Source organism: Chelonia mydas, chromosome 24 (assembly GCF_015237465.2).
Source record: "Chelonia mydas isolate rCheMyd1 chromosome 24, rCheMyd1.pri.v2, whole genome shotgun sequence".
Classification (NCBI taxonomy): Eukaryota; Metazoa; Chordata; order Testudines; family Cheloniidae; genus Chelonia; species Chelonia mydas.
The window spans coordinates 17778333-17805729 of record NC_051264.2 but is presented as its reverse complement, the minus strand read 5'-3'; the positions used below and the strand labels follow the sequence as shown (position 1 = coordinate 17805729).

The window sequence follows — 27397 nt, the reverse complement described above, 5'->3', positions numbered from 1 at the left end:
ATGTGGCCTCACCAATAGAGGGGAATAATCACTTCCCTTGATCTGCTGGCAACGCTCCCACTAATGCAGCCCAAAATGCCATTGGCCTTCTTGGCAACAAGGGCACACTGTTGACTCCTATCCAGCTTCTCGTCCTCTGTAACCCCTAGGTCCTTTTCTGCAGAACTGCTGCCCAGCCATTCGGTCCCTAGTCTGTAGCAGTGCATGGGATTCTTCCATCCTAAGTGCAGGACTCTGCACTTGTCCTTGTTGAACCTCATCGGGTTTCTTTTGGCCCAATCCTCCCATTTGTCTAGGTCACTCTGGACCCTATCCCAACCCTCCAGCGTATCTACTTCTCCCCCAGTTTAGTGCCAGCCATGAACTTGCTGAGGGTGCAATCCATCCCACCATCCAGATCGTTAATAAAGATGTCAATCAGCCGTAGCTCCATTTAAGTCAATAGGGCCAGATCCCCAGCTGGGGTCAATTGGCTGTAACAGCACTGAATTTACATCAACTGGGGTTCTGGCCCGATAGACTTTAAAGCTGTATGTAGAGGGGGAGCCCAGGCCTTGGCTCGCAGGGGGCTGTGGGTCAGCATTGCGGGGCACCGACAGAGCTGGGGTGTGAGGGGAACCTGCGCTCTACGTGCAGGCTGAAGCCCGCTGCCCTGGCCTAGGACAGACTCAGTTGCAAAAAGCTCCCTGGGCTGGGGGCCTGAAATCTGTCTATCAGGTGTTATCTCGCGTGTCTCGAGCAGAGCAGAAACCTCAAGGCTGCTCCGGAGAAAGGGCCTGTGATACTCTGCGAGGCGGGAGGTTGCTCACGGTGATCGTGATCGGGAGATACCGAGCTGTAGAGACGATGAGGCTGATCCTGCTGATAGCTACGGCTTCCTTTCGGAGGCCTGTGCTGGGGCATCAGGGCGCCAGGTATGACCTGCCTGCTCGGAGCCAGCGGCGCTGACGTGCTCGGTGCCGCCAATTTCATCTCACAGGACGGCGTTCAGGGAGCTCCTGCCTTGCGGCCCGGCAAGCCCCTGTACCCGGTGTGCGGGCGGGGCGGCACGGTCCAGAGGTGGGCCAAACCGGGGCCAGGTGGGGTGACAGAGATGCTCTCTAGGGGCCCGAACGAGAGGGAGATCACCCCCCTGCCTGGCTTTGCCATCAGCCCTCCTTGATGTTTCGGGGCAGTGGCTAGAGTCCTGGTCTGCCCATCACTGGTCTCTGGGGACCTTGCAGTTTTTAACACATTGATCCTAGTCACCCTCCCTGCCCCCCATGGGGGAGGGCAGGGCTATTATCCCCAAATGGGTGGTGGGGAAACTGACGCACAGAGCGCCCCTTGCCCGAGGGACTGCATAGCGAGGGTTGGAACCTAGGTGTACTGGGTCCCAGGCTGCCCCAGTCCTTCCTCTCAGCTGGATTTGGGCCCTGATTCGAGCTGCATCGGGGCTCCATTAGGGGATGATCCCAGGGGACCATTCCAGCCTAGGAAATGTTGAAGGTCTTGTGGTAAAGACCTTGTATTTTAAATTTGTAACCCTGACATTAACTCACTGGGTGACCTTGCTTCAGCTCCTCTCTGTGCCTCAGTTTCCCATCTGTAAAGTTGGGGGTAATCATCCTTCTCTATGTAGTATGTGCCTCAGGGCAGGGAGCGTGTCTGACCTGACTGGGGCTCCGAGCCCAGTCCAGGGGGGTTTTTGCAGTGGCCTGCGTGGTGGGGGCCCAGATCAGAAGTGATGCCTACTGAAGGGGAAGTCCCCATGTCCCGTTCCCCACCAAGCTGGGGATCTGGCCCCACTGATGCTAAAAGAAACATTTTCCTTAAACAGAGCAGGGCGGGGATGTTAAGGCAGCCACTGACCCAGACAAAAAATCAGACCCCTCAAAGAAACAGAGCTAGACCCCTTTAAACACAGCTACAATCCTTTTATTAATGAGCCTTTAAACCCTTCCCCAGGAATTCCTGGCCCCCTTCCCATGGCGAGAGTTGAGTCTCTGAAACTATTTACATTGGGAAGGGCAGCTGCAGCCGTGCCAGCTGGGAGAATGATTCCGGGACGCCTCACCCGCAGGCTCCAGGGCATGTGCTGAGCTGAGAGGTCAGGAAGGGGAATATTGCACAGTGAGGGGGCGTAATGGGGCCAGAGGTTTTAGGTAGCAGGGACACCAGGGTGGATGGGCCCATGGGTCTGATCTGGGTGGGGGAGCAGGGAGGAGGCGGGATATCGGGCTGGATGGGCCTGTGGGGCTGATCCGGGATAGTCCCTATTGCCCCAGTGGGGCCATGAGGAACTCATTGACCCCTCCGCTCTCTTAGCACTTTCCCATCCTTCTCTGAGCTGTGCCACCGGGGCTGGTGGAAGGATGGGAAGCTGCACTGGGACCCCATTATTGGGGCTAAATACCCAGCCGGCAAGGCGGTGGTGGGGGAGAGAGTGCCCAAGCCCACCAAGCCACGAGTGCCCTTTTCTTCCCATTGTTGTGCCCAGGCCACCGCGCCGGTGGCCATCTTGTTGCGCCATCTTCCACAACCAGCTTTATGTGTGTGTGTGTGGGGAGGGGGCATAGACTAGGCATCCCTTCCCAATGTCTGTGGGTCCCAATTCTGAGGCCTAGCAGGCTGTTAGAAGCCTGAGTTACCTTCGGAGCCATGGCAACGGGACCCACCAGCCTGTTGGCTGGAGACAAAATGGCTGACCCAGAATAATGGCAAGGTGGCTGCTGCATGTAGTCCTGTATTTGATTTGGAGCAGCCTTGGGACGCTGCCCCGGGGAGCGAAGACCCCCAAGCAGCGGCCACCTTCCTTAGACAGATGTCAACTGGTGTTGCATAAAGAAACAAGATGGCTGCCCAGTGTTTGCGGATAACACAAAAGCTCGAAGGTGCATTGGCGTGGCAAAACACACGCCTCAGCGAGGTGAAGAAGGGATGGGATCCATCCAAGCGAACAGAAAATGGCGGCCGTCACAGCCCTCCCCAGACTGGGCTCAAACTAGGCCGTGTAGAAACAAGATGGCCGCCGTGCGCAGGCTGAAGAGAAGCCTGAATTTGCTGCACTGCTATAAGAATGTGGCCTGTGATTTGGGAAGGCAGCACGTGGGAATTTGTTCTGGAGGGCAGGGGTAGTGTCGCTCTTCCCCCTCCGTGTTGTTTCCCCCCCCACTTAAAAAACAAGTTGGCCACTGCAAGTAGGCAAAACTAGGCCACGTGCAACCAAGATGGCTGCCTTGTGCAAGCCAAAGGGAAGCCTGGATTTGTGGTGGTGCCATGAGAAGGGCTCCCTGATGGTCAAAAAAAACCATGGAGGCTTTGCGTGACGGGGAAACTACAAAAGATGCCCGAGAGGGACATCAAGCCACGCCGCTTCCAGACCAAGATGGCTGCTGCGGGGAGGCCGAAGGGAAGGCCAGGTGTCGTGAGGATGGGGCTCTGACACACGAAGATGCAACCTGCAGACTTAGCCCCGCCTGGCGGCACCAACAGGGACGACCCGGCCTGGCGTCAAGAGCTGCTGCTCAACTAAGAAGATGGCCGCCGTGCACAGGCCGAAGCCTGGCTGGAGTTGAAGAACTCAGGGGGAGGCTGGCCAGCGGAACGGGGGTGGGGGTGATGGGTGGGGGGGCAGTGGGTGGCGGGGGGGGGCGTCTCGTGCTGTTTCCCCTCCTCGGTGCCCCCTTCACAGGAGCAAGGCAGACCCGAGCAAGACCAGCCAGGCCGAGGCGCTCAGCCCCGCCGCGCCCCCCTTCCCGCCGCCTGGCAGCTTGACGCCCGGGTTGTTCCGCCGCTCGCTCTCCACGGTGACGCGGCGGTCGTCCTGGATGAGGTCCTCGTGGTCCCCGTGGTCCGGCGGCGCGGGCGTGGCGGCGGCGGTGACTGCGGCGGGGGCCGTGGTGGCGACCGTGGCCGTGGCCGTGGCCGTGGCATTGGCTGTGGCGTTGGCCCCCGTGGCGTTGGCCCCGTGGCCGGGCATGACCTCCAGCCGGGGGATGATGGGGGCGAAGAAGGTCTTGTTGGTCAGGTCCCTGTTGCAGAGGTGGCCGGAGCAGCAGGAGCCCACCAGGTTGACGGCCGCACTGCCCTTTGCCTCCTTGGTGCAGTCCTTGTCCTGCACGCAGCCCTTGATGGGGCGGCTCAGCGAGAAGTTGCCTGGAGGAGACGGGACGGGGGAGAGTCAGGGGCGGGGCCGTGGCGCTGGGGGGCACTGTGCTGCAGGGAGCGGGCTGGGGACCCTCTCCCGGCTGCCGGTGCTGGCCCCGATGCACCAGGAGGGGGCGCTGTGCTATGTGAACAGGGTAGGGGCTCTCCTCGGCTGTTGGGGCTGGCCCCGATGCGCCACTAGGGGCTGTAGGGAGTGGGGGGCCCCTCCCCTGGCTGTCAGTGCTGGCCCTGATGCACCAGTAGGGGGTGCTGTGCTCAGTGCCGGGTTTGCAGTGGAGCCAGTGGCCAAGCCCATGCTCAGAAGGGGCCCCGGCCTGCTCCGCCTGCCCTGCGCCCCGAGACCCCGCCAGCCCCCGAGGGGAAGGGGGCGCGCGGGCAGCAGAGGGCTGGGAGGCCCAGTGTGCGTCTGGCAACTGCCGGGCTGTAAATGGTGCCCTCGCACTGGGCTGGGAGGGGTAGGGCCACCCCTGCCATGCCCCATTGCCTCTGGCTGGCCCCTTGCTGTGGGGACCGACATTCCCACGCCAGGCTCCATGGCCCCATGGGGGCCCACAAATATGTGTGGCGCTGGGCCCACAAAAGGTTAATCCGGCCCTGGCTGTGCTGTAGGGAGTGTGTGGGGGGGAAACAGGGGGCCCGCCCCTGGCTGTTGGTGCTGGCCCCGATGCACCACTAGGGGGCGCTGTGCTCTAGGGAGTGGGGGGGCCCTCCCCTGGCTGTCCATGCTGGCCCCAATGCACCACTAGGGGGCGCAGTGCTATGGACTGGGAGCGGGGGGGCCCTCCCCTGGCTGTCCGTGCTGGGCCCGATGCACCACTAGGGGGCGCTGTGCTCTAGGGAGTGGGGGGGCCCTCCCCTGGCTGTCCATGCTGGCCCCAATGCACCACTAGGGGGCGCAGTGCTATGGACCGGGAGCGGGGGGCCCTCCTCTGGCAGTCAGGGCTGGCCCCGATGCACCACAAGGGGGCGCTGTGCTCTAGGCAGTGGGGGGGGGCCTCCCCTGGCTGTCCATGCTGGCCCCAATGTGCCACTAGGGGGCGCAGTGCTATGGACCGGGAGCGGGGGGCCCTCCTCCGGCAGTCAGGGCTGGCCCCGATGCACCACTAGGGGGCACTGTGCTGTAGGGAGTGGGGGGGCCCTCCCCTGGCTCTCCGTGCTGGCCCCAATGTGCCACTAGGGGGCGCAGTGCTATGGACCGGGAGCGGGGGGGCCCTCCTCCGGCAGTCAGGGCTGGCCCCGATGCACCACAAGGGGGCGCTGTGCTGCAGCAGGGGCTGCCTTTCCGGGAGTTTGGCGGGGGGGGGAGAGATGCACGGCCAGAGCACGATTTGCAAAGATCTGCCAGGCCCTTGGCCCCCTCGTTGGGGTGCGAACTCCGGTGTCCCGGCCAGCCCGCCATCGTGGGGATTGCGCCCGGCTCCCCTGAGCCGCCCTGGCTTCCCACCCGAAACGGCTCCCTGCGGCGGGCAAACAGCTGCCGCGCCTCGCCCCAGACGGGGCTGCCTCTGAGCCTCCCGCCCGGGCCTCACCGACTTTCATGGTGACGTTGCCGTGGAAGCAGCCCTGGTACCCGTCGTAGCACTTCACCACCGTGGCGTTGCTGGGAGAGCAGGCCTCGTTGCCTTGGCAGCTGTAGCACTCCAGCCCGTTGGGCACCCGGGCGCTCTCGTTACCTGGCGACCAGACAAAGGGGGGGCAGTTCGAGAGGAGGAGGTGGGGGGCTGGCCCCTCCCCGCACCCTTCTCCCCCCGGTGGGGCACTTACCCATCGGCTGCAGCGCCATGGCCTGGATGTCCAGCCGGGAGTTGCAGCGGCTGCTGTTGCAATTGTGCACCTGGGAGAAGGCGAGGATGCCGTGCAGGTCCACGCCCTTGTCGTTGGTGCCCGGTCTGCCCAGGCCGCAGCCCTTCTCGCCCACCAGGAACTGCCCGTGGCCTGGGGAGACAGCCAAGGGGTGAGCGAGCTGGGAGAGAACCCAGGCGTCCTGGATCCCAGCTTCCCCCTCCCAGACATGGAGACGGAATCCAGCTCCCCCTTCTCTAACCCACTAGACCCCACTCCCCTCCCCGAGCCAGGGCTAGAACCCAGGAGTCCTGTCCCCAGCCTGCCCTGCTCCAACCACTAGACCCCAGTTGCCTCCCAGACTCAGGGCTAGAACCCAGGAGTCCTGGCTCCTAGCCCCCCTGCTCTAATCACTAGACTCCCCTCCCCTCCCAGAGCTGGGGAGAGAACCCAGGAGTCCTGTCCACAGCCTCCCCTGCTCCAACCTCCCAGAGCCAGGGCTAGAACCCAGCCTCCCTGCTCTAACCACTAGACTCCCCTCCCCTCCCAAAGCCAGGGAGAGAACCCAGGAGTCCCGTCCCCAGCCTGCCCTGCTCCAACCACTAGACCCCAGTCACCTCCCAGAGCCAGGGATAGAACCCAGGAGTCCTGGCTCCCAGCCCTCACCCCGAGGGCCCACTCACTCCATTTCACGGCCGCCACGGTTTCCATGCACACTTGGGTGTTGGTGGGACACGAGATCGTCTTCATCTTCTCGGGGCTGCAGCCGCCGTCGCTGCGCTCCACACAGCTGTGGCACTCCAGGGCCGTGGCTCCTGCGTGGGGGGAAGGAATCCCTGTGAAACCCAGCGTGGCTGGCACACCTGTGCGGGGACCTGCCTGGGCCTGTCCCCGGTAGTGGAGGGACCCCTAATTTCTCAAAGGCAGGTGACATTTGTGTGTTTTCCCGGGTAATTTTGCACGGCTGTTTGCACGGCTCCCTCTCCTCCTTGCACAGATTCTCACCTGCTTTTGCACGCAGATTTGCACCCTTCCCTCGCCACTTTTGCACTTTTCCGTGTGAATTCACAAGTTTCCCTGTATAACTCCGTCTGTACAATTTTCACCTTTCCCTTGTAATGTTGCATGTCAAATGACACGGAGACGTGACAATCGACATGGGGCCACGTGAAAGTTATTATGCAAATTTGCAAAGAAAGGTGAAAATTAGCACGTCAAATTACATGGAAACATGACAAATGACGTTAATTTTCACCTTTCCCTTGCAACTTTGCCTGTTAATTTTTATGTTGTCCCATGTAATTTTGCATGTCAATTTTCACATCATCTTACGTGCCAATTTGCACCTTTCCCACATAGCTTGGCATGTCAATTTGGACCCTTTCCCGGGTGACACGTTTCCTGTGTAATTTTACATGTCAATTGTCCCCTTTCTCTGCCTCATGGATTGTTCCCCAAACTCCTGCTTCATAAACATTCGAGTGGGTCTGCCTGTGTTTTACGCCCTTGTGCATCTTCGTAGAAATTCGGTGGCACATTTCCTCTCCCCTTTTGCACCAGTTTTAACTCGCTAGAAGTGCGCTCACTTTCCCTCCTCTCTGGACCCCCCTGCCCCCAGCTCTGTAAATTCTCATGGCGGGTGGCCCATCTCCCTGCCCTCGTTGCGTTATTTCCACTGTACATTTGCAGAGATTTGCCACCTTTCCCCTCCTCTTTGCACCATTTTCTCCAGGTGTTCCCACGGATGCTTGCACGCTGGCTTTCCTCTTCGCACCATTTGTCTGGGAGCTTGCACTTGCATTTGCACTTCTGTTTTGCACCATTTCTCACGAACACTTGCACGGGCGACAGACCTCCCCCTTTTCCAGTGGGTGGCTGTGTCAGCTCCAGGATGGGGGTGACCCCACCCCGGGGTGAGGCTGGCGTCCCTGGGAGGAGTCCTCCCAGTTGGCACTGTGCCCCAGACCCATTCCAGGTGGAGCAACCTGTCCCAGCAGGCACAGCACCCCTGCCCGCCCCCCCCACCGCCAATCCCATGGTCCTAACGGCTGCCCCCTCCCATTCCAGCATGGAGAACGGAGTCAATAGCCAGCCCCCAGAACTGGGGAAGGGGGCGTCGGTGAGCTGGGAGTCCCCTCTCCAGGAGATCCTAGAGGGGAAAGGTCCTGTGCCCCATTCCTTGCCCCCCTGAGCCAGCCAGCCCACCACTCTGGGACTGGATGGGAGCCGGCGCCCCCTAGAGGGGAAAGGCTCCGTGTCCCCATTCCCCAGCCAGCCCCCCGGCCTGGGGCTGGATTATCATGCCATGACTCAGTCATTCTCTCCAAGGAGCAGGGTTCCCTTGGCAGATGCAGCTGAGATGAAAACACCCCATCAATGTGCCCCGGGCCCGATCGACCCCTCCAACCCGGGGGGTAGGGGGGGCACCCCCAGTCTCGTCCCCTCTGGAGCGGCGTGCTCCCGGGCCCCGTACCTTGGAGGAGCAGTGCGGCCGCCAGCAGGAGAAGGGGGCCGGCTCTCGGGGGGCGGGGGGCTCCCATGGCTGCGTCTGCCTCGACCAGGCGGGTTCTCTCGGCTCCCGGCAGCTTCCACGCGACTCCGGCTGCCAGCGCTAAGCTAAGACGATAAATAAGAGGAAGCAGATGGGGCGGGGCGTCCCCACCCCCCCTTGCACATCCCACCTTCCCTGGCTTTGCTGCGGGGCCCCGGGCCGGTGATTATTCACGTTGCCTCCCCAGCACCAAGCCCCGGCGCGTCAGTACCAGGGCGGTGGCTCTGCCAGGAACCGGTCCGGCCAGTCGGGAGAGCGGGCAACGCCTTCGCGGGGCAGCTTCAACGCTGGGGGCTCAGCACCGGGGGGAGCAGGAGCCCGGGGGGGCCTCGGGGCGGATCGGAACTGGGGAGGCCCCCAGCAACCGCGAGGGGTAAGCACCCCCAACCAGCTCCCCATGGCACGGCAGCCGGTGCCCAGTCCCCTGCCCCGCTCCCCGCAGCACAGCGCCCCCTGCCAAGTCCCCCACCTCCCTTCTGAACCTCCCACCCCAGGGCGACCCCTGTGAGCCCCCTGCCTGCTCCCCACAGCACAGCGCCCCCCAGGGAGTCCCCCTGGCTGTGGCCCCTGCCTTCCTGCTGAGCCCCCCTGTCCTGCTCCCCCTCAGCACGGTGCCCCCGGCTGTGTCCCCTGCCCTGTGGCCCAGCACCCCCTGGTGAGCCCCCTAGCGTCACCCTGGGGCCTTGGGGCCAGGACTGGGTCAGCAGGACACACTGACTTATTGAGTGACCCCAGCCTGCCCTGGGGCCCCGTACCGCTGCCTGAGGGCACTGAGGTCAGCACTGACTCAGCGCCTGGCCCCTGGCATGAGCTGGCACCGAGGGCCCAGCCTCAGCCCTGGCCCGGAGGAGTCACGAAACACGCAGCCAACATGGGTGCTCATAGGTGTGGCAACCAGCCCCCTAGACACCAGGTATAGTGGTTAGAGCAGGGGGCTGGGAGCCAGGACGCCTGGGTTCTCTCCCGAGCAGGGTTGTGTTTTGCTGGGTAGGTGGGTGGGGGTATGAGCATGTGTGGAGGTGCTGTGTGTGTTGTTGGGTAGCTCTGCCCCCCCGCAATACAGTGCCCCCCCCCAGGACCCGACCCCAGCCTGGGCAGACCCCGAGGCTGCTCAGGAGGGGAGGAAGAGGCCTGACATCCAGGATATTGGGGTGCAGCTGGGAACAGACCCCCGAGTCCAGACAAGCAGCTGCCCCTCCCTTGTCTCACCCGCCCCCCTGCACCCCTGGGCGAATCCTTCCCTTCCCCAGAGCTGGCACCAGGCAGCTCCTGAGTCATTGGGGCTGGGGTGTGGGGAGCACGGGGCCCCCCTTGTCCCAGGCCTCGGAAACAGGGACACACCCAGGGGAAGACTCAGAGGGGGGGGGCAAGGGATGGGCCAGGAGGCCCTTCCCCTCCAGGGGGCGCCAGCCCCACCTGGCTCCAGGGCGGGGACGGGCAGGTAAAAAGGGACAGCACTGTCGATCTACAGCACGCCAAGGATCTGTCCTTGGGGGGCTGGGAGCCAGGACTCCTGGGTTCTCTCCCTGACTCGGGGTGTGGGGGGCAGGGAAAAGGGGAGTCTAGTGGTTAGCGCAGTGGGGGGTCAGGACTCCTGGGTTCTCTCCCTGGCTCTGAGAGGGGAGTGGGGTCTAGTGGTTACTGCAGGCAGGCTGGGAGCCAGGACTCCTGGGTTCTATTCCACCGCCTCCCTCGTGGGCTGGTTTCCACCAGGGTGCCCAGCCGGGTTCCCCAGGGCCCAGACGTGCCCCGTTGGGATGACAGTGGCAGGACCGGCCTTACGGGTGGGCACTGGTGGCGACCGCTGCTCGGGGAGCCAGGGCAGGAAATGGGCACCGGGGCTCACTTCGCCTGCCTGCCCTACCCGGAGAACGAGCTCTCCTCATAAGACCATAAGAACGGCCAGACTGGGTCAGACCAAGGCTCCACCCAGCCCAGTGTCTTATCTACTGACAGTGGCCAGTGCCCGGTGCCCCAGGGGGAATGAACAGAACAGGGAATCGCCAAGTGACCCATCCCCTGTCGCCATTCCCAGCTTCTGGCAAACAGAGGCCAGGGCCACCATCCCTGCCCATCCTGGCTAATAGCCATCGATGGACCTGTCCTCCATGAACGTATCTAGTTCTTGTTTGAACGCTGTTATAGTCTTGACCTTCACCATATCCTCTGGCGAGGAGTTCCACAGGTTGCCTGTGCGTTGTGTGAAGAAATACTTCCTTTGGTTTGTTTTGTTCTTGTGTTATGAGAAGGAGTAAACAACACTTCCTTATCTACTTTCTCCACACCAGTCATGGTTTTATAGACCTCTATCCTATCCCCCCTTAGTCTCCTCTTTTCCAAGCTGAAAAGTCCCACTCTTATTAATCTCTCCTCACATGGCAGCCGTTCCAGACCCCTCATCATTTTGGTTGCCCTTTTCGGAACCTTTTCCAATCCCAATAGATCTTTTTTGAAGGGGGGCGACCACATCTCCTCCACCTCCCCTTCCTGGAGCTCTCCCTGTGGGGTAGGGGCGGGCAGCGCCGCAGACCAGGCAAGGGGGCTGGCGCCAGCTCACACAGCCGAGCATGGGCGACACCGGGCGATCTCTAGCAAGGAAGGGGGCATTTCCCCTCAGCCGGCCCTGCCTAGACGGTGCTGGGCTCTCCTGCCAGCCTGGCTCCGAGGGTCCCAGGGCAGCTGCCGGGGATTCTTTGGGCGTCAGCTCCAGGGCAGCTGAGACTTAGAGGGGGGGCGTCAGGGTCTCTTGCTGGCTGCTGAGGCCTTGGAAAATCAGTGCAGGCCATGTCATGTGGCGTGAGCGCCCTCTGGGGCGAAAGGTGGTCAGTACTCCAGTCAGTACCCCAGTTCTACCCCAATTCTACTCTGGGACGGAAGTGGGGCTAGTGTTTAGAGCAGAGGGGGCTGGGAGCCAGGACTCCTGGGTTCTCTCCCCAGCCCTGGCAGGGGAGTGGGGGCTGGTGGGTTAGAGCAGGGGGCGCTGGGAGCCAGGACTCCTGGGTTCTCTCCCCAGCCCTGGCAGGGGAGTGGGGGCTGGTGGGTTAGAGCAGGGGGCGCTGGGAGCCAGGACTCCTGGGTTCTCTCCCCAGCCCTGGCAGGGGAGTGGGGACTGGTGGGTTAGAGCAGGGGGGGGCTGGGAGCCAGGACTCCTGGGTTCTCTCCTGGTCTGCGTGGGGCTGCGATGGGATTCCTTGCGGAGGGGAGCCGGGCGGTGGGAGGGGGTGGAGGCCTCCGGGGCTGTGCCTACTCGCGGGCTGTTTGTGCCAACGGAAGAGCTGCTCTTGGGCAATGTCTTGTCACACAGCTTCCTTGGGGAAGCGGCAGCCTGGCGAGGGCCGGTGGGAGCCCGCGATTTTGGAGCTGGGGTGCTGAACACAGAGGAGCCCTTGGCCCTTGGAAGGTTGCTGAGCCACGGCCCAGGTACCCGCTGATCCCCCCAGGCCCTGCCCCTGCCCCGAAGCAGGGAGGGCTGGATTGGGCCCCAATCCTGGGTAGAGGGAGACGGGTGCAGGGAAATGCCAGGTGGTGCCCCCTTGCCCTGGGGATGGGCTACAGCAGGGTCCTCTGCTGCTCCCAAGGGCTGGGTGCGGTGCTGGAGGGCCCCTATGGGCTGCAGGTGTCTGTGGGGCACCCCACGCCTCTTGGCTCCTGGGATTCGGTCTGGGAGCTTGGCTGGGGAGCCTGGCAGCTCTCGGAGCTCATCCCCTCCCGTCTTTACCCTCCTCTGAGCTCGTCTGGGATCCTCCAGCCTCGAGCCAGACCCCGGCCCCCAAGCTGGCTGCACCTTCCTCCATGGGTGGCGAGTTCCATGGGCCCAGCAATGTTTGGGGCCAGGTCTCTGCCCCGGCCCCGCCTGCCGCCCAGGGCCGTCCTGAGGATTTATGGGGCCCTACGTAGTGTTATTAAACGGGTGCCCCTATGCCCGACGGCAGCCCGAGCTCACAGCCCCAGCGGGCGGGGGGGACACGGGGAGGGACGAGACAGCAAAGGATAACAAGATGGCAGAAAGTCACAGTTCCCCGCAGAGACCCCCGGACCCTCTCCCTCACGCACAATGGACGTGCAGAAGGCACCTAATGAAAAGCACTAAACTTGGGAATTAAAAATGTCCGCCCCAGGTTCTTGATCTGCCCTGAAGTTTGTCAGACATTTATTTGCCAGAGCTCTGTGGGAAGGGCGACTCAGCTGCCCTGCTGAACACAACCCTAAATATGATGGGACACACGAGGCTGCTCTTCTCTGTTTTACATTTTCTTAATCAGTATTTCTAAGCCGATTTTATATTTTAAATGTACTCTTAAGCCTTCATCGTTCCAGATTACTACATATTTAACTCACTGAAACAAAGACATTCTTTTCAATTAACCAGTCCCGGAGGGTTAGCGCCTTCATAGCAATGCTCATTGCTTGTCGAACAAGGGAACACGCATTTACTTTGTGTCCGGTGGCACCTTAAAGACTAACAGATTGATGTGGGCACAAGCTTTCGTGGGCTAGAACCCACTTCACCGGATGCATGGGGTGAAATGACAGGAGCGGACGTTGTTATCCTGACACATGAGGGACGGGAGTTACCTCACAGGTGGAGAACCGGTGCTGACAGGGCCAATTCGATCCGGGTGGATGTGGTCCACTCCCAATAAGAGATGAGGAGGTGTCAATTCCCGGAGAGGCAAAGCTGCTTCTGTAATGAGCCAGCCACTCCCTGTCCCCTCACTATGCCAACATTTCCATGGCTGACTCAGAACAACGCTTCTCAGCTCTTGTCCCCTAGCGCCCTCCTCTACTTGCGCTACATTGGTGACATCTTCATCAAACAGACCCACGGGAAGGAGGTTCTTGAGGAATTCCACCTGGATTTCAACAATTTCCATCCCACCATCAACCTCAGCCTGGACCAGTGCACACAAGAGATCCACTTCCTGGACACTACGGTGCTCATAAGCGATGGTCACATAAACACCACCCTATACCGGAAACCTACTGACCGCTATACTGACCTACATGCCTCCAGCTTCCATCCAGGACACATCACACGATCCGTTGTCTACAGCCAAGCCCTAAGATGCAACCGCATTTGCTCCAACCCCCCAGACGGAGACAAACACTTACAAGATCTTTATCAAGTGTTCTTACAACTACAATACGCACCTGGGGAAGTGAGGAAACAGATTGACAGAGCGAGACGGGTACCCAGAAATCTCCTACTACAGGACAGGCCCAACAAGGAAAATAACTGAACGCCACTGGCCATCACGTACAAGCCCCCAGCTAAAACCTCTCCAGCACATTATCAACGATCTACAACCTATCCTGGAAAACGATCCCTCACCCTCCCAGACCTTGAGAGACAGGCCAGTCCTCGCTTACAGTCAGCCCCCCAAACTGAAGCAAATACTCACCAGCAACCACACACCACACCACAGAAACACCAACCCAGGAACCAACCCCTGTAACAAACCTCATTGCCTTCTCTGTCCCCAGATCTATTCTAGCAACACCATCAGAGGACCCAACCACCTCAGCCACACCATCAGGGCTCGTTCACCTGCACGTCTACTAATGTGATATATGCCCTCAGGTGCCAGCTATGCCCCTCTGCCATGGACATTGGCCAGACCGGACAGTCCCTACGTAAAAGAATAAATGGACACAAATCGGACGTCAGGAACGGTGACATACAAAAGCCAGTAGGAGAACACTTCAACCTCCCTGGACATTCGATAACAGATTTGAAAGTAGCTGTACGTGAACAAAAAAAATTCAGAAACAGACTTCAAAGAGAAACAGCAGAACTAAAATTCATTTGGAAATTTAACACCATTAATTTGGGCCTGAATAGGGCCTGGGAATGGCTGGCTCATTACAGAAGCAGCTTTGCCTCTCCGGGAATTGACACCTCCTCATCTCTTATTAGGAGTGGACCACATCCCCCTGGATCGAATTGGCCCTGTCAGCACCGGTTCTCCACCTGTGAGGTAACTCCCGTCCCTCATGTGTCAGGATAACAACGCCTGCTCCTGTCATTTCACCCCATGCATCTGATGAAGTGGGTTCTAACCCACGAAAGCTTATGCCCACATCAATCTGTTAGTCTTTAAGGTACCACCGGACACAAAGTAAATGCGTGTTCCCTTGTTCGACAAGCAATGAGCATTGCTATGAAGGCACTAACCCTCCGGGACTGGTTAATTGAAAAGAATGTCTTTGTTTCAGTGAGTTAAATATGTAGTAATCTGGAACGATAAAGGCTTAAGAGTACATTTAAACAATAAAATCAGCTTGGAAATACTGATTAAGAAAATGTAAAACAGAGAAGAGCAGCCTCGTGTGTCCCATCATATTTAGGGTTGTGTTCAGCAGGGCAGCTGAGTCGCCCTTCCCACAGAGCTCTGGCAAATAAATGTCTGACAAACTTCAGGGCAGATCAAGAACCTGGGGCGGACATTTTTAATTCCCAAGTTTAGTGCTTTTCATTAGGTGCCTTCTGCACGTCCATTGTGCGTGAGGGAGAGGGTCCGGGGGTCTCTGCGGGGAACTGTGACTTTCTGCCATCTTGTTATCCTTTGCTGCCTCGTCCCCCCCAGCCTCCCCAGGCTGCGAGCTCGGGCTGCTGTCGGGCCCAGGGGCACCCGTTTAATAACACTGCGTAGGGCCCCACAAATCCTCAGGACGGCCCTGCACACACCCCAACCCTTGGCCCTAGCCCTGAGCCTCTCCCACACCCCAAACTCCTCATCCCCAGCCCCACCCCACAGCCCTCACCCCGCACCCCAACCCTCGGCCCTAGCCCTGAGCCTCTCCCACACCCCAAACCCCTCATCCCCAGCCCCACCCCACAGCCCTCACCCCGCACCCCAACCCTCTGCCCTAGCCCTGAGCCTCTCCCACACCCCAAACCCCCCATCCCTAGCCCCACCCCACAGCCCTCACCCTTTCCTGATGGCCAGTCAGGATCGGCTCTATCTGGGGGACTCCAGTCTCTGCCCGACATCATTGGCAGAGGGTTGAGGTCTGGCAGCTCTGATCTTGGGGACTGTGACCTGGAGCTGGTTCCCAAATAACGTCCTTTTGGACCCCAGTGTATATAGTGAAATTTGAGTCCTTTTTTAGCTGTACCTTAACCGATTATTACACTAAAATGTTACTAACCAACCCTAACAAAGTGCAACCAAATTCTCTAACCAATCCAACCCCACCACCTTCATTAATTCACACCGAGCAAAATTCATTCTGTAACGGACAGAAACAATTAAAGAACCAGACAGAGACCAGAGAGAGAAACAAGAGGGACGTGGGGACGTTAATGACAAAACAACACAGAAACAAGGATTTCCCAACCACAGCTGTTGAGAAATGATTTCTTGCCGGACAGACTGTACCAAACTACGTTTCCTTTAACCATCTTAAGATCTGTTTCTTTATGGGGTGGTCGTGGGGGCCATTAGGACGGGGGCTGCTTCTTACCAGCCGGATCTGACATTGTTTTACTGTCATGTAGATGGCATGTGAGGATGGGACTTCCTGCTTCTCGGCCGATGGCTGCTGCTCGGCTGCTCTTTTAATCTGGCTGCAGGCGAAGGCCTGAGGCTTTAGGCCGTGCAGGCAAAGGTCTTATCCTTACAGCAGCTGCAGAGGAAGCTACAAGTGGCCAGAATAAGCTGCCCAAGGGAGTTGTTCCTTCCTGACCCTTGTGAGGGGGCGGTTCGCTCACAGCCTGGAGCATGGGGGTCCTAGTTATTCTAATCCCCCTTGTAGGAACTCTGGGTTCTCTCATGGGCTGTACTGCCCTCCCCTGCTCCCCGTGAGCCCTCCTCAAGCACAAGGCCTCGGCAAGGTCCTGTAGCAGTGAGTTCCACGGGGTAATTTTGCATAGGGTAAATATATATCGGTTCATATTTACTTATTATTATCATGAGCCACAGCAGTGGGACTGACATTGCACCGGCATGCCCCAGGCTTGGATCAGGGCCCCCCCAGTGTGCTAGGTGTTGCAGACTCCGAGAAGTTTTCAGTGGGGCAGCTGTGAGGTGAAAGGGGCTGGAATCCAGGACTCTGGGGCTGTATCCCTGGCTCTGGGAGGAGAACGGGGTCTAGTGGGTTAGAGCGGGGGAGGTCTGAGAGCCAGGACTCCTGGGTCCTTGGCTCACTTCACAGAGAGGCCCGATCCAATGTTAACCCTTTCCCTGCAGAAAAGTGGAGAGTGTCCAAGAAAATGCACCTCAGTGATTCCAGGCAGGCCCTGAAGGGGGCGCTGCTCTGCTCCCTGCTCTCAGCTCTGCTGCTCCAAGGTACTGACACATCTCCACAGAGTCCAGCGGGGTCCTGTGTCTACTGGTGGGGGCACGTGTCACGGAGTGTGGGGGAGTCCGGGCCCTGCACCCCTCTTCCTGGGATTCACTGAGACTCTCAGCCGGCCAGTAAAACAGAAGGTTTATTGGACAATAGGAACACAGTCCAGAACAGAGCTTGTGGGTACACCCAGGACCCCTCAGTCAAGTCCTTCTGGGGGAGCAGGGAGCTTAGACCCCAGCCCTGGGGTTCCCTGTGTTCCTCCACCCAGCACCAAACTGAAAACTAAACCCCCCCAGCAGGCCCCCTCCTGCAGCCTCTGTTCACATTCCTGGGCAGAGGTGTTACCTCCCCCTCCCCCTCCTGGCTCAGGTGACAGGCTCTCAGGTCTCCCCTCCCCAGGGCACATTCCCAGGTCAACACTCCCCCCTCCCTGCTGCGTCACATCGTCACATCTCTCCCCCCTTCGAGACTGAACTGAGCGGGGTCACTGTGACCAGTGACCTGGGGAAGTTCGGGGCCCCCTCTCCGGGACAGCGCATCCGCTATCAGGTTGGCACTTCCCTTCACGTGGACCACGTCCATGTCGTAATCCTGCAGGAGCAGGCTCCACCTCAGGAGCTTGGCGTTGGCTCCTTTCATCTGGTGCAGCCAGGTCAGGGGAGAGTGGTCGGTGTAGACGGTGAAGTGTCGCCCGAAGAGATAGGGTTCTAGTTTCTTGAGGGCCCACACCATGGCCAGGCACTCCTTCTCGATGGCCGCGTAGTGTTGCTCCCGGGGTAGCAACTTCTTGCTCAGGTACACGATGGGGTGTCTCTCCCCCTTTTCATCCTCCTGCATTAACACCGCCCCCAGTCCCGTGTCGGAGGCGTCGGTGAACACCACAAAGGGCTTGTCAAAGTCTGGGTTTGCCAGAACTGGGCCACTGACCAGAGCCCCCTTCAGCGCCCGGAAAGCCTCCTGGCACTGCTCGGTCCAGACCACCTTGTCTGGCTTCCCCTTCTTGCATAGCTCAGTGATGGGGGTGGCTATGGCGCTAAAGTGGGGCACAAATCTTCGGAAGTATCCTGCCATCCCAATAAAGGCTTGGACCTGCTTTTTGGTGTGGGGAGCGGGCCAGTCTCTGATCACCTCCACCTTGGCCGGTTCTGGCTTTAGGCGGCCGCTCCCCACCCGATGGCCCAGGTAAGATACTTCAGCCATCCCCACCTTGCACTTCTCCGCTTTTACAGTCAGCCCAGCCCCCGGGAGTCGGTCCAGCACTTGTCTAACCTAGGACACGTGGTCCTCCCAGGTCTGGCTAAAGACACAGATGTCATCAATATACGTCACAGCAAAACTCTCCATCCCCCTCAGGAGCTGGTCCACCAGGCGCTGGAAGGTGGCCGGCGCTCCCTTGAGGCCGAAAGGCAGGGTCAGGAACTCGTAGAGCCCCAGAGGGGTGATAAAGGCCGATTTCAGCCGGGCATCTGCATCCAGCGGCACTTGCCAGTAGCCCTTTGTAAGATCCATGGTGGTAAGGTACCGAGCTCCTTCCAGCTTGTCTAGGAGCTCGTCCGGCCTGGGCATGGGGTAGGCATCCGATACAGTGATGGCATTGAGCTTCCGATAGTCCACACAGAACCGGACCGACCCGTCCTTTTTGGGGACCAGCACCACCGGCGAGGCCCAAGGGCTGGCCGATGGCTGGATCACCCCCAAAGCCAGCATGTCCCGGACCTCTCTTTCCAGGTCCTGAGCAGTTTTCCCTGTGACTCGGAAGGGGGAGCATCTTATCGGCGGGTGCGACCCTGTCTGCACCCAGTGGACAGTCAGATTAGTGCGTCCAGGCTGGTTGGAAAACAGCTGTTGGTACGGATGCAGCACCCCCCTGACCTCAGCTTGCTGGGCAGGGGTGAGCTGATCCGAGAGGGGAATTGTGTCCAGGGGGGAACCAGCTCTGGTCCCAGGGAATATATCTACTAAAGGGTCATCTCCCTGCTCCTCCCACTGTCCACACACGGCCAGCACCACATTCCCCCTGGCATAATATTGCTTCATCATATTCACATGGTACACCCGGCGGTGGTGCGCCCGGTTCGACAGCTCCACCACATAGTTTACCTCGTTTAGCTGCTTGACGACCTTGAAAGGGCCCTCCCAGGCGGCCTGTAGTTTGTTCTTTCTCACGGGGATGAGAACCATCACCTGATCCCCGGTGGCGTAGGCCCGGGCCCGCGCCATGCGGTCATACCAGACCTTCTGCTTCCTCTGGGCTCTGGCCAGATTCTCCCTGGCCAGGCCCATGAGTTCAGCCAGTCTCTCTCGGAAGATCAGGACATACTCCACCACTGACTCTCCATCGGGAGTGGCCTTCCCCTCCCACTCGTCTCTCATCAGGTCCAGGGGGCCCCTCACCCTCCTTCCATATAACAGTTCGAAAGGCGAAAATCCGGTAGACTCCTGGGGCACCTCCCTGTACGCGAACAGCAGGTGAGGTAAGTACTTGTCCCAATCCTGCGGGTGCTGGTTCATAAAGGTTTTCAGCATCATCTTTAGCGTCCCATTGAACCTCTCCACCAGCCCATTGGACTGGGGGTGATACGCTGAGGCCCAGTCGTGCCGGACCCCACATTTCTCCCACAAGCACTGGAGCAGGGCCGACATGAAGTTGGAGCCTTGGTCTGTCAAGACTTCCCTGGGGAACCCCACTCGGCTGAAAATGGTCAGGAGCGCATCTGCCACGGTGTCTGCTTCAATGGAAGCTAAGGGCACTGCCTCGGGGTAGCGGGTGGCAAAATCTACCACCACCAGAATGTATTTCTTCCCCGACCGGGTCGTCTTGCTGAGAGGCCCCACGATGTCCATGGCCACCTTCTGGAAAGGCTCCTCTATGATGGGCAAAGGTCTCAACGCCGCTTTCCCCTTGTCCCGGCCTTCCCCACCCTCTGACAGGGGTCGCAGGATCAGCAATACTGCCGGACTGTGGTAAAGACCCCGGGCCAGTAAAAGTTCTGTAGCAACCTCTGCCGGGTGCGCCGGATTCCCTGGTGCCCTGCAAGGGGGATGTCATGGGCCAGGTACAGGAGCTTGCGGCGATACTTCTGGGGGACCACCAGCTGCCTCCTGATCCCACAGGACTCCCCTTCCCCTGGGGGAGCCCATTCTCGGTACAGGAACCCCTTCTCCCACAGGAACCTCTCCTGGCAGGCTCTCCTCATGGTCCGTCCCTCACTGAGGTCGGCCAGGTCCCTGAGCTTCCGCAAGGAGGGATCTTTCCTCAACTCGGCCTGGAACTCAGCGGCTGGGGAAGGGATGGGGCCCGGTTCCCCCTCAGTGGTCAGGTCTGAGGCCTCAGCCTCTCTGAGCCGTGCCCCTCGGCACTCCCTCCCCACCAGGGTAGGGTCCTGCGCCTCCGGTGTGGTACCCTCCCCCAGGTCAGGGTGCAGTGCCCCTCGCCGGCTCTGGCTACGGGTCACAACCAGGGCGGTCTGGGGCTTGCTTGGCCAGTCCTCTAGGTCTCCCCCCATCAAAACTTCAGTGGGCAAATGGTGGTGTACCCCCACATCTTTGGGGCCCTCCTTGGCCCTCCATTTCAGGTGTACCCTTGCCACGGGCACCTTAAATGGGGTCCTGCCCACCCCTGTCAGGGTCAGGTAGGTGTTGGGCACCACCCGATCTGGGGCCACCACCTCGGGCCGGGCCAGCGTCACCTCCGCGCCCGTATCCCAGTATCCATTGACCTTCCTCCCATCCACCTCCAGGGGAACAAGGCACTCTCTCCGGAGGGACAACCCCGCGCCCACCCTGTAAACTGAGCACCCTGAGTCCGGAGCATCCGGCCCTCTGGCGGGGCTGGCTGGGGTTACTCTTCCCTCCTGAGCAGGTGGTAAACTGGCAGCCCCCCTTGCCTGTGTCGTCTGCCCCTCGTCCAGCTGGGTCCCTACCCAGTTAACCCTGGGTAGGTTGGGTCTGCTCAGTTTGTCCCTGAGCCTGGGGCACTGGGTCCATACGTGGCCTCTCTGGCCACAGTGATAGCAGCTCAGGTCACGTTGGTCCCCTCGAGCGGGTCGGAGGGGCCCGACGCCAGGCGTTCCCCTTGGGAGGGGGTTCTCCCTATTTCCCCGCTGGGAGGCCCCATGGTGACTCTCTCTCTGCATCGGGGGGGGCCTGTTCTTTTGGGACTCCTCCCGGCTACCCCCGACCGACTGTTCACAAACTCGTCGGCCAGCTGCCCTGCGTGCTGGGGGTTCGCGAGCTTTTTGTCCACCAGCCACAGCCTCAGGTCGGAAGGGCACTGTTCATACAGTTGCTCCAGTACGATTAGGTCAAGCAGGTCCTCTTTAGTTTGGGCCCCCGCTGTCCACTTGCGGGCATATCCCTGCATCCTGTTGACCAGTTGTAGGTAGGTGACCTCAGGCGTTTTACGCTGACTCCAGAACCTTCTCCGGTACATCTCGGGGGTCAGCCCAAACTCACGGAGCAGGGCCTGTTTGAACAGTTCGTAGTCCCCTTCCTCCACCCCTGTCATCCGGCTGTACACCTCCACGGCTTTGGGGTCCAGTAAGGGGGTGAGGAACTGGAGCCTGTCTGCAGGGTCAACCCTGTGCAGCTCGCAGGCCTTCTCAAAGGCCGTCAGGAAGCTATCCATGTCCTCCCCCTCCTTACGCTGGGCCAGGAAGCACTTATCAAAGCTCCTTGCAGTCTTGGGTCCCCCCTCACTCACCGCAGCCGGGGCCCCACTGCTCCTCAGCCTGGCCAGCTCCAGTTCATGCTGCCTCTGTTTCTCCTTCTCCTGACGCTCCCTCTCCTTCTCCTCCTGCTCATGTTGACGTTGTTTCTCCTTCTCCTCCTGCTCATGTTGACGTTGTTTCTCCTCATGTTGACGTTGTTTTTCATGATCTTCCAGCTCCCTCATTTTCCTCTCCCTCTCCCATTCCAGCCGCATCCGCTCCAGGGATGGGGAGCTCCGCTGGGAGGATCCCCTGCTGGCTGCTGGGGTCAGGGTGCCCTCGGTATTCGCTGGGCTTCCCCCAACCCCTCCCCCAGGCATAGGTAGGAAGGGTCTCGGGGTGTCCTGGGCAGCAGTCTGACCCCTCCCAGCCTGGTCAGGCCCCAGGGCCCACGCTGCGTCCGCTGGGCGGCTTCCCTCAGGGACAGGGATCGGGTCATCCAAGCGATCCCTCTCCTCCAGCTGGGCAATCAGCTGTTCCTTGGTGGACCTCCCGATGCGCAGCCCCCTCTGCCTGCACAGCTCCACCAGGTCGCTCTTAAGGCGTTTAGCGTACATCTCCCTGCTGGCCACTCGCAGGCCGGGCAGCTGTCCACGGTTTCCAGGAAAAGCCCCTCGTGTGCCAGTCCTTCTTGAGGTCACCACCTCTTTGCCAGGGTCGAGTTGCAGACTCCTCCGCCCCTGGGACCGCTCGCTGCAATCCCCCGGGGGACCCTGTTACTGCAAAAGTCCTTCTCTCTGGTCACACACTCCCAGGGGTTAACCGCCCCCTGGAACCGTCTCTCTCTGAATCTTCAGCACGCCTGGTCCCCGTCAATCCCCCTTCGTTTTACTGTTCCCCAGTCACTTACTGCAGGAAGCGCCGTTCACGGGGTGCAGTGACTCCTGGGTTCTCTCCCTGGCTCTGGGAGGGGCACGGGGTCTAGTGGTTAGAGTGGGGCTGGGGGGCTGGGAGCCAGGACTCCCGGGTTCTGTCCCAGCTCTGGGAGGGGCATGGGGTCTAGTGATTAGAGTGGGGCTGGGGGGCTGGGAGCCAGGACTCCTGGGTTCTGTCCCATCCTCTCCCATCTCCTCTCTCCTAGTGGCCGTCGGGCTGGAGTGCTACAGCTACATGGGCACCTTCATGGGCAGCGTCTCTCTGGGCGAGGTGCCCAAGGTTATGTGCGGGCCGGCGCAGAACGTCTGTGCCGAGGGGCTGATCGCCTTGGGCATCGGTAACGCTGCCTGGAGATCTGGGGCACCCCGGGACTGCGCCACTCCCCGAGGGACAGAGCTGGGATCATCAGGGGGCTGATCCGGGAGGGGGCGGGATACTGGGCTAGATGGGCCCATGGGACTGATCCGGGGCAGGGGGATACCGGGCTAGATGGGTCCGTGGGGCTGATCCTGGGTGGGCGGGAGGGGGCAGGATGTCAGGGTGGCTGGGCCCGTGGGGCTGATCCTGGGGGGTGGGGGGGAGGGGGTAGGATGTCAGGGTGGCTGGGCCCTTGGGGCTGATCCTGGGGGGCGGGAGGGGGCAGGATGTCAGGGTGGCTGGGCCCGTGGGGCTGATCCTGGCGGGGGAGGAGGGGGCAGGATGTCAGGGTGGCTGGGCCCGTGGGGCTGATCCTGGGCGGGCAGGAGGGGGCAGGTGTCAGGGTGGCTGGGCCCATGGGGCTGATCCTGGGGGGCGGGAGGGGGCAGGATGTCAGGGTGGCTGGGCCCGTGGGGCTGATCCTGGCGGGGGAGGAGGGGGCAGGATATCCGGGTGGCTGGGCCCGTGGGGCTGATCCAGGGGGGCAGGAGGGGGCAGGATGTCAGGGTGGCTGGGCCCGTGGGGCTGATCCAGGGGGGCAGGAGGGGGCAGGATGTCAGGGTGGCTGGGCCCGTGGGGCTGATCCTGGCGGAGGAGGAGGGGGCAGGATGTCAGGGTGGCTGGGCCCGTGGGGCTGATCCTGGCGGGGGAGGAGGGGGCAGGATATCCGGGTGGCTGGGCCCGTGGGGCTGATCCGGGGGGGCGGGAGGGGCAGGATGTCAGGGTGGCTGGGCCCATGGGGCTGATCCGGGGGGGCGGGAGGGGCAGGATGTCAGGGTGGCTGGGCCCGTGGGGCTGATCCTGGCGGGGGAGGAGGGGGCAGGATGTCAGGGTGGCTGGGCCCGTGGGGCTGATCCTGGCGGGGGAGGAGGGGGCAGGATGTCAGGGTGGCTGGGCCCGTGGGGCTGATCCGGGGGGGCGGGAGCGGCAGGATGTCAGGGTGGCTGGGTCCGTGGGGCTGATCCTGGAGGGGGAGGAGGGGGCAGGATGTCAGGGTGGCTGGGCCCGTGGGGCTGATCCTGGCGGGGGAGGAGGGGGCAGGATGTCAGGGTGGCTGGGCCCGTGGGGCTGATCCTGGCGGGGGAGGAGGGGGCAGGATGTCAGGGTGGCTGGGCCCGTGGGGCTGATCCGGGGGGGCGGGAGGGGCAGGATGTCAGGGTGGCTGGGCCCGTGGGGCTGATCCGGGGGGGCGGGAGGGGCAGGATGTCAGGGTGGCTGGGCCCGTGGGGCTGATCCGGGGGGGGCGGGAGGGGCAGGATGTCAGGGTGGCTGGGCCCGTGGGGCTGATCCTGGCGGGGGAGGAGGGGGCAGGATGTCAGGGTGGCTGGGCCCGTGGGGCTGATCCGGGGGGGCGGGAGGGGCAGGATGTCAGGGTGGCTGGGCCCGTGGGGTTGATCCGGGGGGGCGGGAGGGGCAGGATGTCAGGGTGGCTGGGCCCGTGGGGCTGATCCGGGGGGGCGGGAGGGGCAGGATGTCAGGGTGGCTGGGCCCGTGGGGCTGATCCTGGCGGGGGAGGAGGGGGCAGGATATCCGGGTGGCTGGGCCCGTGGGGCTGATCCTGGCGGGGGAGGAGGGGGCAGGATGTCAGGGTGGCTGGGCCCGTGGGTGTGAGCCGGTGCAGGCCTGTGGAACTCCCTGCTGCCCCCTGCACTCACCCGCGGCGGGGTCCCGTCTCCCCAGGGGACCAGCGGGTGCTGGTTATGATGAAGAAGGGCTGCCATGCGGCGCAGATTCGGGACCTCTCCATCGTTCCCGACTGGCCGTATCTCCCCATCTACTCTCACACCCGCTTCTGCAACGCCAGCCTCTGCAACCACCGGTACCGGGACAATAGCCTCATCCCGGCCTTTCCCACAGGTACCAGCTCCGTCCTCCGGGGGGCGCTGGCTCCCGTCCGGCCCCAGGGCAGGGGCTGGCTGGCTCAGCGGGAATGGGGCACGGGGCCCTTCCCCTCCAGGGGGCGCCAGCCCCGATCCTATCCTCAGCGATTTGGGGTGCTGTGTGTGAACTGGTTTTCTGGGTCTCAGCTCAGGTCCTAACGGCCCCCCCCCCCTTCAGGCCCCCACCCTGCCAAGGGGTGTCTGATGAGCTTGGGTTTCTGCACCTCCCCTCATCCCGCCGTCCCCCCGACTCCGTCGAGGTCAGGGGGGCTGGTTCCTCACCCTTTTCCCCTCTTCCCTCCCCCGCAGCGCCCCCAGGCAACGCCTCGGCCAGTCTCTTGTGTTACACCTGCCTCGGGACCACCCCGGAGAGCTGCTCCCTGCGCCAGGCCCAGCAGAGCCGCTGCTACGATGACTCCCCGAGGTGCTTCGGCGGGACGGGCACGGCCACCATCGGTAGGGAGGGGCCGGGCTCGGAGCTGCCGGGCCGGGGGGGGGCAGCCAGGACTCTTGGGTTCCCAGTGCAGTAGGATCAGGGAATGGGACATGGGGCCTTTCCCTTCTAGGGGGCACTGGCCCTGATCCGGCTGCAGACTGGGGACTGGCTGGCTTGGTGGAGGGAGCTGGAGGGGTCAGGCCACTCCCATTGGGGGCAGCCCCAGAAGTGCAGCTCAAAGGGACCGTCCGTGGCGCTGGGGAGGGGGCTGATGGGAGCGAGAGGCATCCCAATGGCTGGCTGGGTGTGTCTAGGCCTAGGGAGGGCTGGCGGGGGTGCATGGGGGGTAGGGTGGGGGGGCTGGCTAGATGACTGTCTGGGGGATGTCCAGGGTGAGAGGGATGGCTGGATGCAGAGGTGTGTGTGTGGGGTGCAGGGATTGGATGGATGGACGGATGGATGGATGGGGGAGTGGATGGATGGATGGATGGATGGTGTCCCTAGCCTCTGTTCGTCAGAGGGTGGAGATGGATGGCAGGAGAGAGATCACTTGACTATTACCTGTTAGGTTCACTCCCTCTGGGGCACCTGGCATTGGCCACTGTCGGTAGACAGGATACTGGGCTGGATGGACCTTTGGTCTGACCCAGTATGGCCGTTCTTATGGATGGATGGATGGATGGACGGACGGATGGATGGATATAGATGTGTACAGGGATGGCTGGCTGGACAGCTGTATACATGGCTGGCAGGGCAGCAGGGCGCGTCCAGTGAGGGACCGACAGAGAGCCATCTGACCCTCTCTCTCCGGGCTTCCCAGGGGGATTTGCAGTCCCCATCTATTTCCGCTCCTGCCACGCAGTGGGCTGCGTGTCAATCACGTCGTGGGACCCTTGGCTGAAGATCCAGCTTGAGGGGACATCCTGCTGTGCCCAGCCCCTGTGCAACCACGCGCCAGAGCCGGCACCCACAGCCAGCCCCCGCCCCTCGCACACAGCCTCCACCCGGGACCGCCCCGCCAATGCAAGCCCCCGGCCCGGGCTGCCCCTGCCCACGCTGCTGCTGCTGCTGCTGCTGGGGGGCTGGGCCTGGGGGGCTGAGAGGGCTGCTCTGGGATCAGAGCAGGGATGGAGAAACCCCCTTTAGAGGACCCCTCCCAGTCCTGGGTGCACCATAAGGTCCGTTGAGCCAGCCCCAGCCCAATATCCCAATGCCCCAGTTCCCACTGTGCCCAGCTCCTCCCAGCCACCCCAGAGAATCCCACCCTTTGCCCCTCAATGCACCACAACCCCCATGAAGTGATGGAGATGCTGCCCAGGGCTCTTTAATACCCGTCACTCTGGAGCAGGGGAGACGCTGTCCCTGCTAGGTGCCCCCACCCCCCACCAAACCCCCCAGTCCGATCGCACTTCATGTGCGGACTGGCGATTTCTTTGGAAATGTGCAATGGCTGAGCCGGATACCCTGGAGCTGCCCCATCTGGCCAAGCTGAGGGTGTTCAGTGGTAGCTGAGGGACGGCTGCTCTGGATCAGCCCCAAGGGCCCATCTACCCCGGTGTCCCGCCTCCTCCTTGCCCCCTGGATCGGCCCTGTGATGGGCTGTACCCCACAGGGTGCAGTCTGGGAGCTGTTGGAACTGCTGTGCCCCCTTGATTATTCAGAGGGGCTGGCTCAGCCTGTCTCTCCAGGCCCTGTTGTTACCCAACACGACAGCAGGTGGCGCCACACACCCTACTGAGTTACCTGAGTGCTTTACCATAAGCCACTCATAGACACCAGTTTGGCCAATGAAACGCCAGCCAGTTTCCCAGCTCCCCCGCCTTGCACCCCTACTGGAGTATAAACCCAGAATTAGACCATCGGGCGCTGCACAGGGATCTGTACGGTGCAAGCTCATTAATTAACTTGCTCATTAAGTAACTTGATGTGGGGAAGTTGTGCAACAAGCCTGTGTTAGCCAAGCTGAGGTTTTCCCAGACACTTCACTCAAAACCCCTCTGGTTAAGATAAAACACGTTTATTAACTACAAAAGATCGATTTTAAGTGATTATAAGTGACCGCAAACAGATCAAAGCAGATTACCTAGCAAATAAACAAAGACACAAACTGGGCGTAATCCTTGTGCTTGTGTGTATTTCCTCAATAAGCCATCAACACTGGTTGGCTTTTTTACTGTTGTACCTGAAAGGCTGCTCGTGGGTGTTCCCAAACTTCCCGTACAAACCTTCCCGTACAACGCTAGCGCACACAATTTAACAGGAGATTAATGTTCAACAGATTAAGATTTTTAGAATGATACCT

General features: G+C 61.1%; 2 protein-coding genes across 4 annotated transcripts; one reads left to right on the top strand and one right to left on the bottom strand.

Annotated features, from left to right (window-relative positions):
• Positions 1-1897: 1897 nt before the first annotated feature.
• LOC102947794 (ly6/PLAUR domain-containing protein 3) lies at positions 1898-8685 on the bottom strand. 2 transcript variants are annotated; one of them, XM_043535451.1, is made up of 6 exons: positions 8405-8567; positions 6615-6746; positions 5914-6084; positions 5679-5822; positions 3896-4137; positions 1904-3865 (listed from the first exon to the last, which is right to left on the bottom strand). In XM_043535451.1, the coding sequence occupies exons 1-6, from the start codon at positions 8469-8471 to the stop codon at positions 3668-3670; spliced, it is 954 nt and encodes a 317-aa protein (XP_043391386.1). In that variant the 5' UTR covers positions 8472-8567; the 3' UTR covers positions 1904-3667. The 2 variants fall into 2 exon arrangements, with proteins under 2 accessions (XP_027689284.2, XP_043391386.1); XM_027833483.3 differs by having other exon boundaries at positions 1898-4137; positions 8405-8685.
• LOC119564170 (ly6/PLAUR domain-containing protein 5) lies at positions 8660-27331 on the top strand. 2 transcript variants are annotated; one of them, XM_043535452.1, is made up of 6 exons: positions 8660-8855; positions 16675-16773; positions 22568-22699; positions 24460-24636; positions 24969-25115; positions 25916-27189. In XM_043535452.1, the coding sequence occupies exons 2-6, from the start codon at positions 16698-16700 to the stop codon at positions 26239-26241; spliced, it is 858 nt and encodes a 285-aa protein (XP_043391387.1). In that variant the 5' UTR covers positions 8660-8855; positions 16675-16697; the 3' UTR covers positions 26242-27189. The 2 variants fall into 2 exon arrangements, with proteins under 2 accessions (XP_043391387.1, XP_037739040.1); XM_037883112.2 differs by lacking the exon at positions 8660-8855 and adding an exon at positions 11774-11902 and having other exon boundaries at positions 25916-27331.
• Positions 27332-27397: the final 66 nt, after the last annotated feature.